The sequence below is a fragment of the Rhinoraja longicauda genome, chromosome 6 (assembly GCF_053455715.1).
Source record: "Rhinoraja longicauda isolate Sanriku21f chromosome 6, sRhiLon1.1, whole genome shotgun sequence".
NCBI lineage: Eukaryota > Metazoa > Chordata > Chondrichthyes > Rajiformes > Arhynchobatidae > Rhinoraja > Rhinoraja longicauda.
Window position 1 is genome coordinate 19,150,908 of NC_135958.1, and position 17,516 is coordinate 19,168,423.

The window sequence follows — 17,516 nt, forward strand, 5'->3', positions numbered from 1 at the left end:
GGTCTTGACCCAAAACGTCAAGAATTGCTCCTTTAGTTGGCATGCCCCAACGTCACGAACAGTGCAATATACGTCATATTCTTTTCTATAAATAAATCCCATCATTGAGGAAATGGACACAAAATGCTGGAGTAACTCAATGGCTTCTCTGGAGGGAAGGAATGGGTGATGTTTCAGGATGAGACCCTTCATCATTCATCACACTGGTGCATTCCACCAATCACAGAGTAAAAAAATTGCATCTTTCATCTGCTTTACACTTTGCCTCACTGAGCATAAATCTATACCGTTCAATCATATACGTTCTACATTAGGAAAAAGGTTTTGACTGTCTCCCCATCTATGCCTCTCATAATTTTATATATTTTTATCAGACCTCCCCTCAACCTTCGACGCTTCAGAGCGAACAATGTAAGTTTGTCCAACCTCTCCTTGTAGCTAATACACTCCATCTATGGAAAGTCATCAGAAGGGTCTGAAGAAGGGTCTCGACCCGAAACGTCACCCATTCCTTCTCTCCCGAGATGCTGCCTAACCTGCTGAGTTACTCCAGCATTTTGTGAATAAATCGATTTGTACCAGCATCTGCAGTTATTTTCTTATATCTATGGAAAGTGTGTTCACATGCAGCTCCTTACAAACCACGTAAGGGAACTGGAGCTGTGGCTGAATGACCTGAGGATTGTTGGGGAAAATGAGAACTTCATATACAGGATTTATAGCGAAGCGGTCATGGCTAAGGTACAGAAAGAGAGTAGATGAGTGACCATGAGGAAGGGGAAGCGGCAGTGAGTACAGGTGACACCTGTGACCATTCCCCTTCAAAGTAGGTATATCCTTTTGGATATTGTTGAGGGAGTGACCTGTCAGGGGTGAACACCAGTAGCAGGCAGGTCTGTAGACATCAAGCCTGGTTCTGAGGTACAACAGGGATGGATAATGTCAGGCAGAGCTATTGTGGTTGGAGACTCGTTAATTAGGGGGCCAGACAAGAGATTCTATGGCAACAATCGAAACGCCACGATGGTGTGTTGCCTTCCTGGTTCCAGGGTCCAAGATGTCTTGGAGTGGCTTCAAGAAAGTTTCAAGAGGGAAAGTGAACAGCTGAAAGACATAGGTAGGAAATGAATGAAGTCTTGCAAAAAAAATTAGAGTTTTTTAATTTTTAGCGGAAACCAGCCCTTTGGCCCACTGAGTCCGTGCTGACCAGCGATCTCTGCACACTAACACACTATCCTATGCACACCAGGGACAATTTACAATTATACCAAGCCAATTAACCTACAAACCTGTATGTCTTTGGAGTGTGGGAGGAAATCGAAGATCTCGGAGAAACTTCCTGGTTACGGGGAGAATGTATAAACTCTGTACAGACAGCACCCGCAATCGGTGTGCTGAAGCTAGGTCTCTGGCGCTGCAAGTCCTGTAAGGCAGCAACTCTACTGATGTGCCGCCCATACTTAGGCAAAGGATTAGAATGCTCCAGGGTAGTGATCTTCAGATTATTCCTGGTGCCACATGGTAGTGAGGGTAAGGATAGGAAAATAGGAAGATAGTGAATGAGAAGTTGGTACAGGGGGCAGGGATTCAAATGTTTGGACCAATGAGATCACGTCTGGGGCAGAGGCGATCTGTACAAGAAGGGATATCCTGGCAGGCTGGTTTGCTAGTGCTCTGGTGGGTTTAAACTAGATTGGCAGGGGATGAGATCCAATGCAGGACTGGGGCAGGTGAGAGGCTTGAAGTCTGTATGGAAGTTGATGAAAGCAGGTTCAGTGGACAGGATAGGCAGGAGCACGGCAGGAAGCGAGGAAGGACTGTTGGATTGAATTGCATTTATTGTACTGACAGTTAATGGAGTTGTCTTGAGGACAGCCTGTATTACGCTCAAGGAGGTGCTGGATGTATAAAGGTAGATAAATCACCTGGGCTTGGCAGATATATCTGAGGACACTGTGGGAGGCTTGAGAAATAATTGCAGAAGCCATGGCTGAGATATGTGAATCATATGTAAATCATCAGCTTGCACCTATAAAAACCAAAACAGTTTCCTTCACCCACTCTGCTCCCTGGTTTACCCCTAAACTCCGCATGATGAAAACCCATGCCCGCCAACTTGAAAGACTCCGCAACAAAACAGGTCTCACAATTCACTCCCAAGCCTACAAAGACCACCTGTAGCACTACAAAGATGCCCTCTCCCGTGCCCACTCCACCTACTACTCTCAAATAATTCACTCTGGCTCCGGAAACCCAAAAGCACTCTTCTCTACAATAAACAAACTCCTCAGCCCCCTGGACACCATTTCCCAGTCATTCACAGTTGACAAATGCACCTCTTTCCTTTCATTCTTCCAAAGCAAAATAGACAGCATCTACAGCACCTTAACCACTAACGCACCTATTCCCCCTCAAACCACCTGCTCCCCCTTATCCTGTCAACCCCTGCCTCAGTTCTCCCCAGTCTCCACCACCGACCTCTCTGACCTCTTCACAGGAATAAAAAGTGCCACCTGCTCTCTGGACCCCATCCCCTCCAGCTTTGTCAAGGCCTGCCTTCCTGCTCTCTCTCCACTTATCACTGCAACAATAAACTCCTCCCTGTCCACTGGCATCGTCCCGCCATCCCTCAAAATCGCTGCTGTCACCCCCATTCTGAAAAAACCTGGACTCAACCCTGACACCCCAAACAACTTCAGACCAATCTCCAATCTACCCTTTCTGTCCAAAGTTTTGGAACGCGCTGTAGCTTCTCAACTCAAATACCACCTCTCTACCAATAACCTGTATGAAACTTTCCAATCCGGATTCCGCTCCAACCACAGTACTGAAACTGCGCTCCTCAAAATCACCAACGACCTTTTCCTCTCCTCTGACGCTGGCAACCTCAACATCCTCATCCTACTTGACCTCAGCGCCGCCTTTGACACCATAAATCACTCCATTCTCCTCACCCGACTTGAAACCTCCTTTAACATCACCGGCACAGCCCTATCCTGGATCAAATCTTACCTCTCCGACAGGCACCAGTTCATCTCCATTAACAACTGTAAATCCCCCACCGCTCCCCTCCCCCAAGGTGTCCCCCAAGGCTCAGTCCTTGGCCCCCTCCTCTTCATCCTCTACCTGTTCCCCCTTGGTCAATTAATCCGCCGTCATGGTCTCAACTTCCACTGCTTCGCCGATGATATCCAGCTCCTCATCTCCACCAAGTCAATCTCCACCACCACACACTCTACACTGACAAACTGCATCACTGAAATAAAATCTTGGCTTCAATCAAATTTCCTCAAACTCAACTGCAACAAATCCGAAATCATCATCATTGGTCCAAAAACGCTCACCAAATCCACCCAAAACTTCATCTCAATATTGATGGTCTCCCAGTATCCACCGCCCCTCACATCCGGAATCTTGGAATTATCTTTGATCAAACCCTCTCCTTCGACAAACACATCAAACACATCACCAAGACAGCCTTCTTGCACCTCAAAAACATCGCCCGTCTCCGTCCACCCCTCTCCTCCACAGCTGCAGAAACCCTCATCCACGCCTTCATCACCTCCCGTCTGGACTACTGCAACAGCCTCCTCTATGGCTCACCCTCAAAAATCATCAGTAAACTTCAATACATTCAAAACTCCGCTGCCCGTCTACTCACCCACTCCCCAATCCGTGACCATATCACCCCTGTCCTTTACAAGCTCCACTGGCTCCCCATCCCCCAGAGAATCCAGTACAAAATCCTCCTCATGACCTACAAAGCCCTCCATAACCTGGCCCCATCCTACCTGACTGACCTCCTCCACAGATACACTCCCACCTCCACCCTCCGCTCTGCTGCTGCCAACCTCCTGTCCCCCCCCATCCGGACCAAACTCAGATCCTGGGGGGACAGGGCTTTCTCCATCGCTGCTCCCACCCTCTGGAACTCACTACCCCAAACTGTCAGAGACTCCTCCTCACTCACCACATTCAAAACATCACTGAAGTCTCACCTGTTCAGCACTGCCTTCAACCACTGACCGTCACCTCACCTTCTGTCTCCTTTTTCTGTTCGTTTACTTATTTATCTATTTATTTTCTTCGCTATGTTCTAGTAATCCCTGTAAAGCGTCTTTGAGTGTTTGAAAAGCGCTATATAAATGTAATGCATTATTATTATTATTATTATCATTAGATACTGGTGAGGTTCTGGAAGACTGGAGGGTGGCTAATGTTGTGCCTCTATTTAAGACAAGCTGCAAAGAAAAGCCTAGGAATTATAGACTAGTGAGCCTAATATCTGTGGTAGGCAAGTTACTTTAGAGGATTTTGAGGAATACATACATTTGCATAGAAAGGGGCTTATTAAGGTTAATCAGCATGGTTTTGTACATGGGAGATTGTGTCTTACGAATCTGAGTTTTTTTGAGGATATAATGGAAAAGGTTGATGAGGGCTAAGCCGTAGACACTCTCAATGGAGTTCAGCAAGGCATTTGATAAGGTTCTATATGGTAGGCTGCTTTGGAAGGTTGATTGCATGGGATCCAGGGAGAGCTAGTCGACTGGATAGAGAATTGGCTTTGCGGAAGGTTGTTTTTCGACAGGAGGCTTGTAATTAGTGAGCTGCTGGGCCCATTGCTATTTGTGGTTTATATCAACAAATGTAGAAGGCATGATTAGTAAGTTTGCAAATGACACTAAAGTGGGTGATATCATAGGTACCGAAGATTGTTATAAAAAATTACAGTAGGATCTTGATCAGCTGGGCAAGTGGGCAGAGGAGTTATAAATTAAGTTTTGAGTTATAGAGCATGGACACAGACCCTTCGGCCCAACTTACCCCATGCTGACTAACATGTCTCATCTACACTATTCCCACCTGCCTGCCTTTGGCCTACATCCCTCTAAACTATCCCATCCATATACCTGTTCGAATGTTTATCTTGAATGTTGTGATAGTGGCTGTATCTACATCCTCTCTCAGTTCATTCCATATATCTACCAGCCTTTGTTTAAAAAGGTTGCCCCTCAGGTTCTTATTAAATCTTTCCCCCCTAACATTAGTCCTATGTCCTCTGGTTCTTGATTCCCCTATTCTCGGTAAATCTTTGGGTTTAATGCATTAAAATACAAGGTGTTGCATTTTGAGAAATCAAACCAGGGCAGGACCTTCACAGTAGTGCAGAGAGATCTAGGAGTGAAAGTACATAGTTCCCTGAAAGTGGCAACACGGGTATATTGAGTGGTCAAGAAGAAGTTTGGTACATTGGCCTTCATCAGTCAAGATATTGAGCATAGAGGTTGGGATGTTACGTTACAGTTGCACAAGATGTTAGTAAGGCTACATTTATTGTATCGTATTCAATTTTGGTCACCCTGCTATAGAAAGGATGTTGTTAAGCTGGAAAGAGTGCAGAAAAGATTTGCAATGATGTTGCCAGGACACGAGGGCCTTAACTATAGGGAGTGGTTAGGCAGGCTAGGACTTTATTCCTTAGCATTGAGGAGACTGAAGGGTGGTCTTATAGAGGTGTATATGATCATGAGGGGAATGGCTAGGGTGAATGCACAGTCTTTTACCTAGAGAAAGGGAATCAAGTACCAGATTACATAGGTTTAAGTTGAGGTGGAATGATTTAATAGAAACTTTTTCACACAGAAGGTGGTGGGTATATGGAATGAGCTGCCAGAGGAGGTAGTTGATACAGGTATTATATTAGCATTTAAAAGACATTTTGACAGGTATTTGGATAGGAAACGTTTAGAAGGATATGGGTCAAATGGGAAAGAACTAGCCTGAATTGCAGGCTAAACTTTCAATTCAATTACTTAAAACCCCCAGTATTTTCAGTGCAGGATAACTGCAAAATGGGAAGCCATTAGAAGTCATGATGCTGCTGTATAGGACTTTGGTTCAGAGTCAAGAGTATTTTATTGTAAAATGTAATGAAATGGAACAATAAAATTCTTTCTTGCAGTAGAGATGGTCTTGGCATCAAGTTTGGTACTGACATTGTGGGCCGATGGACTAGTTCTTGTGCTGTACTGGTATATTTCGAATTGCAGCATGTTTTCCCCCAGATTTCTTCACTGTCCTTTTGCTTCAGTGAGACTGATGTCCCAACTGATGGCTATTATCGGAAGGGTGTTAACATTTGACAGAAAATATAGGTCCTAATTTGCTCAATGGCTCATTTGGCTGCAGATTAAATCACAACAGAATTCTAGCTGAAATCTTTCGCTTGTCCAATATCAGTCAATCATTCTGAAAGTGCAAGCAGCAATAGTTTGCTGCATTCATTAATACTCTATGTCCAGGCACTGATTGAAAAAGCTCAAGACCGTCAGCCATGCCTGTTGCAGATTTATGTATAAATCAGTTAGCTCAGTGGGAGACCCAGAATAATCAGTTGTCTTAACACAGCACTGCTGATACAACAGTTTTCTCCCCCTGTCCATTTTCTTCCCAACATGATGTATTTATTGTTGGAGGAGGGTTTAACACTCTTTTGTTCTACGTACCTCACCCATTAACTTAGTCTAGAAGGGTAGTGTTGTTTGCTAACCCATGTTGAAAGCACCATAGATCAAATACTTCAAGACAAATATTCATCCCATTCCACTGTGCTTATTTGCACATTCTCTCCCAGTCTCCGGAACAATATTTCAGGCGACAGCATCTATCCTATCTCGATCTCCACTATCTGGGCCATGTCTTCTTCTTGCTGCCACTGTCGGGCATGAGGTGCAGAAGCCTGAAGTCCCACCCCACCAGGTTCAGGAACAGCTACTCAACTCTAACAACCATAGCAGCAACCATAAGATTCTTGAACTGGATTGCACAACCCTGATCCTACCTCAGCAAAGGAACTTTGCAGCCCACCTCTTGCACAACCCCGGACATGGTTTCTCATTGGATTTTGCACTAATATCTTGTTTTGCATAGTCTTGTTTTCACTGTCCTGTATAATTTATGTTTTGTGTGTTATCCGAGTCTACATATCTGTTATGCTGCAGCAAGCAGGATTTTCACTGTATCTCTACCTCACTATATTTGTGCATATGACAAGAAATTTGATTTGACTTAACATGCCTTTCATGTTAAAAAAAAAAGACACAATGCTGAAGTAACAGCAGGTCACGCAGCATCTCTGGAGAACATGGGTAGGTGACATTTTGGGCGGGACCCTTCAGACTGATAGATTGATTTTTTTGGTGGGGGGGGGGGGGAGGGGGTGGAAGAAAGGTGGAAGAGGAGGGGCAGGACAAAGCCCCAATACCAGAGATGAAAACACAGAATGTGAGACAAAATGATTGAAGAGTTGCAAATTGTGGAGCTAGAGGAAGGAATGTAGGTGGAAGCAGACGGTGAGAGGAGAAATAGAAGCATCCAAGTAAAGCACAGGGGAGAGGGAGGTAAATATTTGAGGGGGGAAGAAGTGGGATGTTGTTGTGTAGTAAGTTAAAATTGGAGAATTCAACACCCAGATCATTGTGTTGTAAGATACACAAATGGAATGAGGTGCTGTTACTCCAGTTTGCGAGTGGCCTCACTGTGGTCATGGAGGAGGCCCAGGACAGAAAAGTCTGTATGGGATTGGGAAGGAGACAAGCTAAAATAGTTAGCAGCCGGGTGATCCAGTAGGCTTTGGCTGACCCAGAGCAAGTGTTTGATGAAATGTTCTTGGGTAGCTTACAACCCAATGGTATGAACATGGAATGCTCCAATTTTAGGTAATTACACAGGAACCTACCCTCTCCTCGTTCTTTCCCTACCCTTCCTTAGTTCTAAGTAGTGTAAGAAAATAACTGCAGATGCTGGTACAAATCGAAGGTATTTATTTCACAAAATGCTGGAGTAACTCAGCAAGTCAGGCAGCATCTCAGGAGAGAAGGAATGGGTGATGTGTCGGGTCGAGACCTTTCTTCAGTCTGAAGAAGGGTCTCGACCCGAAACATCACCCATTCCTTCCTTAGTTCTATGTTATCCCAGTTTTGCATCCTACAAACTAGGGTCAATTTACAGAATCAATTAACCTACAAACTTGCATGTCTTTGGAATGTGGGAGGAAACCGGAACACTCGGAGAAAACCCATGTGGTCATAGGGAAAACGTACAAACTTCACACAGACAGCATCCATAGATGGGAACAACCCGGGTCTCTACCGCTGCACCATTGTGCAGCTCTTAATTTACTTAAGTTACCTTAATTGAGACTAGCTTTTTGTCCAGATTTATTGAATTATTTGAATTTAAATTCTTCAGCTGAAATGATTGGATTCTTGGTTCTGGATCAATAGTCTGGAATTCGGGCAGCTGTTCCAGAATAGTTGGTCCAGCAGGAGTTTGCTCCATTTCAGCCCACTCATTGCATTAACCATCCACCGCCTCTCCGACCTTCACCGCCTTCCCGGCCGAACCCCCGAAACTGCCACGGCCGCCAACTCTCACCACCTCCCTGAGGCCACTGCTGTTGTCGCCGACTCTCACGACCTCCCCTGGGCCACCGCCACCGTTGCTATTGCTGACCTTCACTGTCTCCCCGGGGCCACCGATGTTGCTGCTGCCGACCCGTGTCTCTACACCAGCCCCCCATGGGTCTCTACCAGCGACTCCGCCAACCCTCGCCTCTCCACTACCCAGCAGCGGGCCGGAGCCGCCGCCTCACCTGACTACGGGTGTTGGCTGTATGGAGTTTGTACGTTCTCCCTGTGATCTGCATGGTTTTCTCCGAGATCTTTGGTTTCTTCCCACACTCCAAAGACGTATGTACAGGTTTGTAGGTTAATTGGCTTGGTAAATGTAAAAATTGTCCCTAGTGGCTGTAAGATATTGTCAATGTGCGGGGATCGCTGGTCGGTACAGACCTAAGGGCCTGTTTCCGTGCTGTATCTCTAAACTAAACTAAGACTTGTGTAGTTTCACTTTAGTTACTCTTTTTGCATCAGTTTTGCACCTGCAAATGCCAATATCTACACATTTCTAAAGCAAACTATAGCTACATATTCTTGATAATGGTTAGCACTACCTTACAGATCAATACAATTTAAAACTGAGGGGTTCAGGTTATGGTGAGTAATAATGCCTTTGGATTGTTTCATATTAACAGCCTTCAAATTACACTCCATGTATTTGCCTTTACCTTTCTCACTCTCTGAATCATAATTATAATTGCTTCTTTAGCTTTAGTCTGGAAAAAAAATGAAAAAATAAAATTGGCTTCATTCCTTTTGAACTAGCAGCATCGTTTCTCCCACTTATTCCACTGCTACACAATAATATGGAGTGAATAAACTTATTACATATACTTTAATGTTTTATTGCATTGATTTTAGACATCAGAAACCTGATGAAAGTGTGACATGACGTGGGTGAAGAAGAGAAGAAATGGAACTTGAAATAGTTTCAGAATTTGCTTTGCATGGTTTGAGTGAAAATACAATCATGCAGCTGGAGGATGTTATAGAGAATATGAAAAGTGGCAAAAGTAAGATGGGGAAATGATGAAAAGAGTAAGAAGTGGAAATGAGTAAACACGGAAAGATGCCTACAGGCAAGGAAAAAATGTTAAAATTTATATTTAATAATTTGTTGTAAATCACTCATCCTAGATCAGTAATTTTCAATTTTGGTCCATGTCCTTGAAATATTAGGGACAAGAAACTGCAAACGCTACAATCTTGACCAAAAAACAAACTGCTGGGGGAACTCCTGGTCAGGCAGCATCTGTGGAGGAATTGGACAGACGACATTTTGCTTCGGGACCTTTCTTCGTCTGTAGAAGGATCACAAACCAAAACTTCATCTGTCTATTCTCTCTGCAGATGCGGCCTAACCCTCAGAGTTCCTGTAGCACTTTTTATATCTTAGGATGTTAGCCTGTCTATCAACTAAAAAGGGATGGATCAGTTGTCACAATCAGTTCTTCCATATAGAGTCATACAGAACGGAAACGGGTCCTTCGGCCCAATTTGCCTATGCTGACAGGATGCCTTATTTAAACTAGTCCCTCCTGCCCGTGTTTGCCCATACCTCTCTAAACATTTCCTATCTATGTATCTGTCCAAATGTCTTAATTGTTACTAGACCAAGTGGACCCATTGGGCCCAAACCTCTCCTGCATTGGTGCAGCACCCTCTCCTCCCCCATTGCTGTTATTACTTGGTGAAATAATAAAAGCTGTATTTCATTGAAATTGTTCAGGTTTCTGGGACAGAATTTGAGATGGATTTTTTTTTAAGTTACTTCTCGCAGAGGATGCTTAATATTTCACATGCCAAGGTTTATGAAAGATCTGTCTTGATAATGCTGTGACATATTTCATAACCAGTCATCAAAAGGGAAGTGATGAATGTCCTCCTTCTGATGACACTGCCATTTCTGATATATACATCTAGCTATCTATGAACATCTTGTTGCAATTTGTAGGAAAATAACTGCAGATGCTGGTACAAATCAAAGGTATTTATTCACAAAAAGCTGGAGTAACTCAGCAGGTCAGGCAGCATCTCAGGAGAGAAGGAATGGGTGACGTTTCGGGTCGAGACCCTTCTTCAGACTGATGTCAGGGGCGGGACAAAGGAAGGATATAGGTGGAGACAGGAAGATAGAGGGATAACTGGGAAGGGGGAGGGGAAGAGAGGGACAGAGGAACTATCTAAAGTTGGAGAAGTCAATGTTCATACCTCTGGGCTGCAAGCTGCCCAAGTGAAATATGAGGTGCTGTTCCTCCAATTTGGGTCTCACTATGGCACTGGAGGAAGCCCATGACAGAAAGGTCAGACTGGGAGTGGGAGGGGGAGTTGAAGTGCTCAGTCACCGGGAGATCAGGTGAAGGTGTTAATGCTTTACTTACATTATTTGTAATGCTGTCTATTTGTGCCTTGAATATCCTAGAACATTTTCTTATTCTTAGCTCTCGGGTTTTGTTGTTCTTTGCATCTTACATAGGTTCTGTGTAAGCTTTTCTGAAAGATTTTTCATTTTATGTCGTTCCTTTGGTTTAGTCATTATGGATTTTCTTTGGCAAGGTGATGGAGAAGACCGACTCACACAGCTATCTGGACTACCCTTGCTCCTACCCTACTTCTAACAAAGATGCTATTTCCTACTCTCAATTCCTCCTCTGCCACCTTCTCCCAGGATAAGACTTTCAATTCTAGGACACCCGAGATGTCCTCTTTCTTCCCTCAAGCATATCTTCTGCCTCATATTTCTGCTCTTGCTCCCCATCCCCCAAGATGGAACAAGGATAGAGTTCTCCTGGTCCTCTCCTTTCACCCCACCATCCTCTGTATCAAACACATCATTCTTGGACATGTTTGTCACTCCCAACATGATCCCACCGCCAGTCACATTTTCCCATTTCCATCCCTTAATGACTTCCATGGAGATCCCATTGCCAAAAAAAAAATCTCCTTTTGATCACTATCTATTCCTGCCACATCACTCAACTAATGAATGTTCTCTTCCATCTTTTATAACACTTGGATGAAACAAAGTAGTAAGGGCAGAGAGTACTCTGCATGTGCAATTCACTGCCCATCAAAGATAAGAAAATTGAGCACGTCCCCAAAGACGCTACCAATTTCTCCAAATGCACCATATTCTATTTGGAGTGCGTCGTAGCTTGGTACAGCAGCTACTCTTCCCAAGACTGCAAGAAATGCAGGTAATTGTGGATGTCACCCAATCACTCACACAAACCAGCCTCTCCTCTCAGCCCCCACCATTGACTCGATCTATATTTCATGTTGGCTTGGGAATGCTGCCAACATTATCATGAACCACTCACACCCCTATCATTCTTATTTATCCCCTCTTCCGTCAGTCAGAAGATACAAAAGCAGGAAAGCATGTATTCACCAGATTCAAGAACAATTGCTACCCCACTGTTACCAGTATGCCGTTCAGGAGTGGCTAGGGAGAGATTGCATGTGGAAATGTTCGGTTCCTACACGGACGAGGATGCCTTCAGCCCTGCAGCAGCCAGCATATCCATCCCCATCCATCCCACCAGTCTTCCAAACTCAGTGTATGTACAGGCTGTCCATTAAACAGGTATTTGAAACCTATACTTAGTAGGATTAAATTAAAGAAACTCTTGATAAATGAACTATGGAGAGGTGGTCTGCAAGGATGGAGAGGCTTCATTTTTTTTGAAGATAGAATGATGATAAAATATAAAGCCATAGATGTATTATCTTCAGGTGGTGACCCATGAATAGTAACAATGAACACCAAATCCAGAAAGGGAAGTTCTGTGGAGACATAAGAAACTGTAGAAGCTAGGAACTTAGCGCAACATAAAATACTCTTGTACAAATGTATCTTCAATACTAAAATGCTTCTAGTATTGCAACTACTTTTACCATCTCAGAGTAAAAGTATTTGTGGACATTTGACTATTTGACTTAGCAACTACTTGGCCAAGTGACTGGATAAATTCTTTTAATAATCAGTAAAAAAATAAATCTCTTTCACCCATTCCCTCAACTTCAAAGAGATTTACTCCTCTATTGAAGGTATCGAATTTCTTTCTGACGCACAATCCACAAGCATAAACAGAACTCTAGCAGTTATTCATTACATGCATGCTATGTGAATCAACAATGTCCCTGGCTTACATTCATGGAATGAGAGGGCATCAGTATCAAGCATGTTCCTCTGCTCATCTCACATACATGTACATGGATGATCCATCCAAGAAGTAATCAAGAAAGATTCAAAATGGAAGGAAACTAAATAGATAAGTTGAAATACAGGCCCAAGGAATTCACCAAGGAGAAAAATGACACATTTCAGAGAAGATGCCCATGCAGCACTAATCTGCACTTCTAAGATGACACTTGTGCATTTCATACAGGAGGCAATTAGAGATTTTAAGGCCTTACTGGCTGCTCGGGCACTAAAATATTAATTTGCTACTCCATCACCTTTGGGAATCTATTATAATTAAATTGCTCAAACTTTCAGAAGGCCTAAGATCTAGCCCATTATCAACATTAATTTAATTAATTTGTGTGTGTGTGTACGTGCAAGTGGTACTCAATGATGCTAATGGACACAACTGCATACTGCCTTCGCCAAGTAGAACAGAGGGGTAGACACGGTTGAGTCATATGTGAATACTACAGGACAGCTATTGTGAATGTATATGAAATGGCAACATCTGCATGGGTTCATATCAATCAATTGATGTCTGAGAAACTAATGAAGCTCTGACACCCAGGTGAGCAATACCAGTGCATTTTCCCCAATATAATAGAACTAACTATTAATCAAATTCCTCACCACCTTTTGAATCTCTCTGAACAAGTTCTATACATTATCATAGACATTTAATTGAATGGACATTCCTGATATATGAAGAAAATACCCAATTAGCAATAACACCTACCAGGGTGCAGGTGAAAAGTTAATTGGTAGCACAAAAAAAAATCTAATATCAATACCTTGAGCTCTTAACACATATCCATCTGTATTATTCAACTGAGATTGTGGATTACAATTACAAGGTAGGAGTCAAACTGAATCTAATCCCAGACATGATAGTCAACATATTCTTGACCTCTGTTTCCAGTTGCTGACAAATATTTATTCCTCACACAAGAACAGTCGACTAACAACAGACCAGGTTCTAAGCCGGGGAACTAAAGGTCAAATAGTCTGAGACTGCCATCCTAATGCCTCCAACAAACATATTTTGTCCCTTTCCACATTCTGAAGATACTGTATCCTGGAAGAGAGCCAAATACACTCCCCCATCACAGCAACATCTTCTCCATGCCATGATATTTTCCCGGGAGGCTAAAGGAGATCTAGTGCTTGCTCTTTTAACTTTTGCTTCCTACTGCCCAAAACCCCAAACACGTTTTCTTTTGATTTACATATGCTTCTTCCAATTTAGTTTATTTCATTCGTTGTTCATGATTCATTTCTGCAATGTGGAAATTTCTGTTCAGTCCACAAATGTGACCCCAGAGGTTCGAGTCACTTGTCACTCCCACTCCTATGTCCCTGTCCTCAATTTGTACAATGTTTCAATAAAGTTATTCATAAGTTTGAAGAAAAGCATTTCAGCTTTCAATTAGGTACTTAACGTCTGCCAGAATCAATGCTGCATTTTATATCTTCAGGATGCTGAAAGGGGCAAAATATGTTTGTTGGGAGGCATTAGGATGACAGTCTATTTGGCCTATTCACAACATGCTGGAGTAACTCAGCAGGTCAGGCAGCATCTCGAGATGCTGCCTGACCTGCTGAGTTACTCCAGCATGTTGTGAATAAATCGATTTGTACCAGCATCTGCAGTTATTTTCTTAGTCTACTTGGCCTTTTTGGCTTCTCGCAGTACATTTGGTTCCAAGGCTCAGATCCTGGTTTGCTGTTAGTTGACTATTCTTGTTTGAGGGACAAGTTTAAGTTCGGAACCAGAAACAGAGCCAAGAGTGTGTTGACTCTCATGTTTAGGATTAAATTTAGTTAATGAACCTGCTATTCACATTGCTCTTTCTCCCAATTGATTTTTGTTTCGTTACGAGGTATATTATCAAGCTCTTTTGAATTCACCACGATCCTTCTAGTTACTTAATCTTGCCTGCATTTTCCCCATCATAGAACTTGTTTTCCTTTTTGTTCCATTTTAATATAATTATTTCTTTAACCCCTCTCAAAATTCTACTGCAAAGTCACAGACTTGAAAAGTTATTCAAATTCAAACAAGTCCAGATGTTGGTAATCAGAAATTTAAAAAAATAATTGCTGGAGACACTCAGCACTCTGGAGGGAGAGACATAGTTTCAGAAGGTTGACATCGTACAGGCCAGTTCTGATGAAGGGTCATTGGTCTGAATGCTTAACTCAGCATCTCTTTCCACAGGATGTTGCCAGGGCTTGGAAAAAAAACCATTTCTCACTCAGCAAATGCTGCCTAGCCTACTAAACACGTGCTGTTTTTAGTTCAGTGTGGGATGTGGTTAATATGGTATAATACCACAATATCCAAAGCACTTATAAGCTAAGCCACGAGGAAGGCAAGCATGTTTAAATTGTGTTGGAATTATGAAGGATCCTGATAAAGCAAGTTAGGAAAAGCAATTTCCATTGGGGGAAGGGCTGCTAAAACACAGATTTGAGCTAAGTAACAAAATGAAAGAAAGGTTATTAAGGGGTTGGACACGTTAGAGGCAGGAAACATGTTCCCAATGTTGGGGGAGTCCAGAACCAGGAGCCACAGTTTAAGAATAAGGGGTAGGTCATTTAGAACGGAGATGAGGAAAACCTTTTTCAGTCAGAGAGTTGTAAATCTGTGGAATTCACTGCCTCAGAAGGCAGTTGAGGCCAATTCTCAGAAAGCATTCTAGAGAGAGCTAGATAGAGCTCTTAAGGTTAGCAGGGTCAGGGGGTATGGGGAGAAGGCAGGAATGGAGTATTGATTGAGAATGATCAGCCATGATCACATTGAATGGTGGTGCTGGCTCGAAGGGCCGAATGGCCTACTCCTGCACCTATTGTCTATTGTTTGTATTATGGCTCTACAATCTGAAATGCACAACCCAAAAGGAAAAAAATTGAAACAAATTCAACGATAACTTTTAAAAAGGTAACACAATAATCACATATAAAAGGAGAATTTGTTATGGCAATGGGGAAAGAGCAAGAACTTGAGACTAACTAAATAATCTTTTAAAGAGCCAATGCAAATAGCTTGCAGCTTAAGTAAAACCCAGTGATTGACTGTTGAAATCTTGCCTTTCATTTATCACCACAGGATTAAGTGTTAAATTAAAGATATGCTAATAGCTAATTAACGCACCGTATATCCTGCCCTGGCACTGAGGTGTTCAGCAGCTACCAACAATGCATTGAGGGTTGCACCTCCACTACCGACATGGGCCTCTGGATCCTCGACGGTAAGAAGGACTACACCAGCAGCAATGGACCCTTTACGCTGGCGGATTTCAAGTTCTGGGGAAATAAAGAGATAGGAAATTAATATGCAAGTGAGATTGGACAAGGCCTCGGTGGTAAGAAAGACAGGGCTCGCTCATCTGGCCTTACATTACTGACTTATTTATTTTCCTCATCAGACATTACGTACTCTGCAACAAGTCATGACTTTACTGCCTTAAGCCCCCGACCACCTTCAAGGCACAGGTTCAGTATTTAACGAAATGGTCTCTAGTTACATGGATAACCTGCAGCTGCACCCGACAGGTTTACAACTTGATATGATCCATGCCAACACATTCCGCCTATTCAGCGTTTATTCACCACCAGAAGCAGTAATTCCCTCCGTCTTCGATCTGCCCTGTCTCCCGTGCATCGTCCACAAGGCACATGGCAGCAATTTGATGACTGTTCCAACAGCACCCTCCAAACTCATGCCTCTCACAACGTAGAAAGCAATAGGTGCCTGGAACACCAGTGGCTCCACATTTTCCAAGCTATATATAATCCCATTTATCACCTGGAAATAAAAGAAGCTGCAATTGCTTGATGTTTACTATTAAAACCAAACGTGCTGGAAACACAGCGGGTGTGGTCCCTTTCTGGTCTATACCCTTCATGGAAAGTTCCGATGTTATGTTTCACACCTGACACTGCTTCTATGTTTAGATACTGCTTCCTGTTTTTATTGTTGACTGACCTGCCAATATATACTGTTTTATCACATTTCCTTTATCACTGCAGAAACATCCTGGAACTCCGTTCACAACAGCATGTATGTTCACCACATGGATTGCAGTAGCTCAAGGCTGTCTCTCTCAAAGGCATAAAGTACCTGCCCTGCCTTTCACTCATGTTACACCAATAAATGAACAAATCTGTGGTGACTGACAAAAATTTACACAAAGTAACTGCTCGAGTTCAAACATATTTTAATTAATTGTCTCTCCAACTACTTAATGTACTGCTGTCACAGTTTTAATTAACAGTGATATGAATGATTATAAAGTGTGCAATCAGAAGAGAAAGACTTTTATTTTCACAGTACTGTGATAAAATACAGCACCTTTATTTACTAAATTCATTCCTGCTAGTTACGGCACATACAAACTGGAGAGATATTTTTCTGGGGATATCTCCAGGGTCATCGAGAAATCTTCATTGATACTTCAATGCAGGTAGGCTGCCGCATTGACCGAGTTGCAGTCTTTCCTCACGGGAGTTGTGAGCTTTGAGTGGAATTCTTTATTCCAGGGAGTTGTCGATTCTGCAACATTATTTGCATTCAGGACTGAAAGAGCAGAAATTTATACTAAACGGGGATCAGGTGAGGAAATGAAGCAGAGACCAATGATTGCATCAGACCTGATCTTATTGAAGAGCAGAGCAGGCTCTGGGGCGGAAATGTTATTGTAACATGTAACGTGGGCTATTCTTGCCCTTTTCGTCTTTCAAGGTCATCACCCCTCCCATCTCATTTCTCTGGACTTTCTCTTGATAGAGGCTGAACTAGAATTGTGCCCAGTGTTGGGTCTAATTGCTGACACTAAATCTTCTGCGTTGCTCCATTCTCAACA

The 17,516-nt window shown here is 43.0% G+C and overlaps 1 protein-coding gene across 1 annotated transcript in view; it reads right to left on the bottom strand.

Annotated features, from left to right (window-relative positions):
- The window catches only part of fcsk (fucose kinase), a 134,284-nt gene that overhangs the window by 69,140 nt on the left and 47,628 nt on the right, over window positions 1-17,516 (bottom strand). Inside the window, 1 exon segment of the mRNA XM_078400619.1 lies at window positions 15,806-15,957. Within this exon segment, the coding sequence (XP_078256745.1) occupies window positions 15,806-15,957 (152 nt within the window).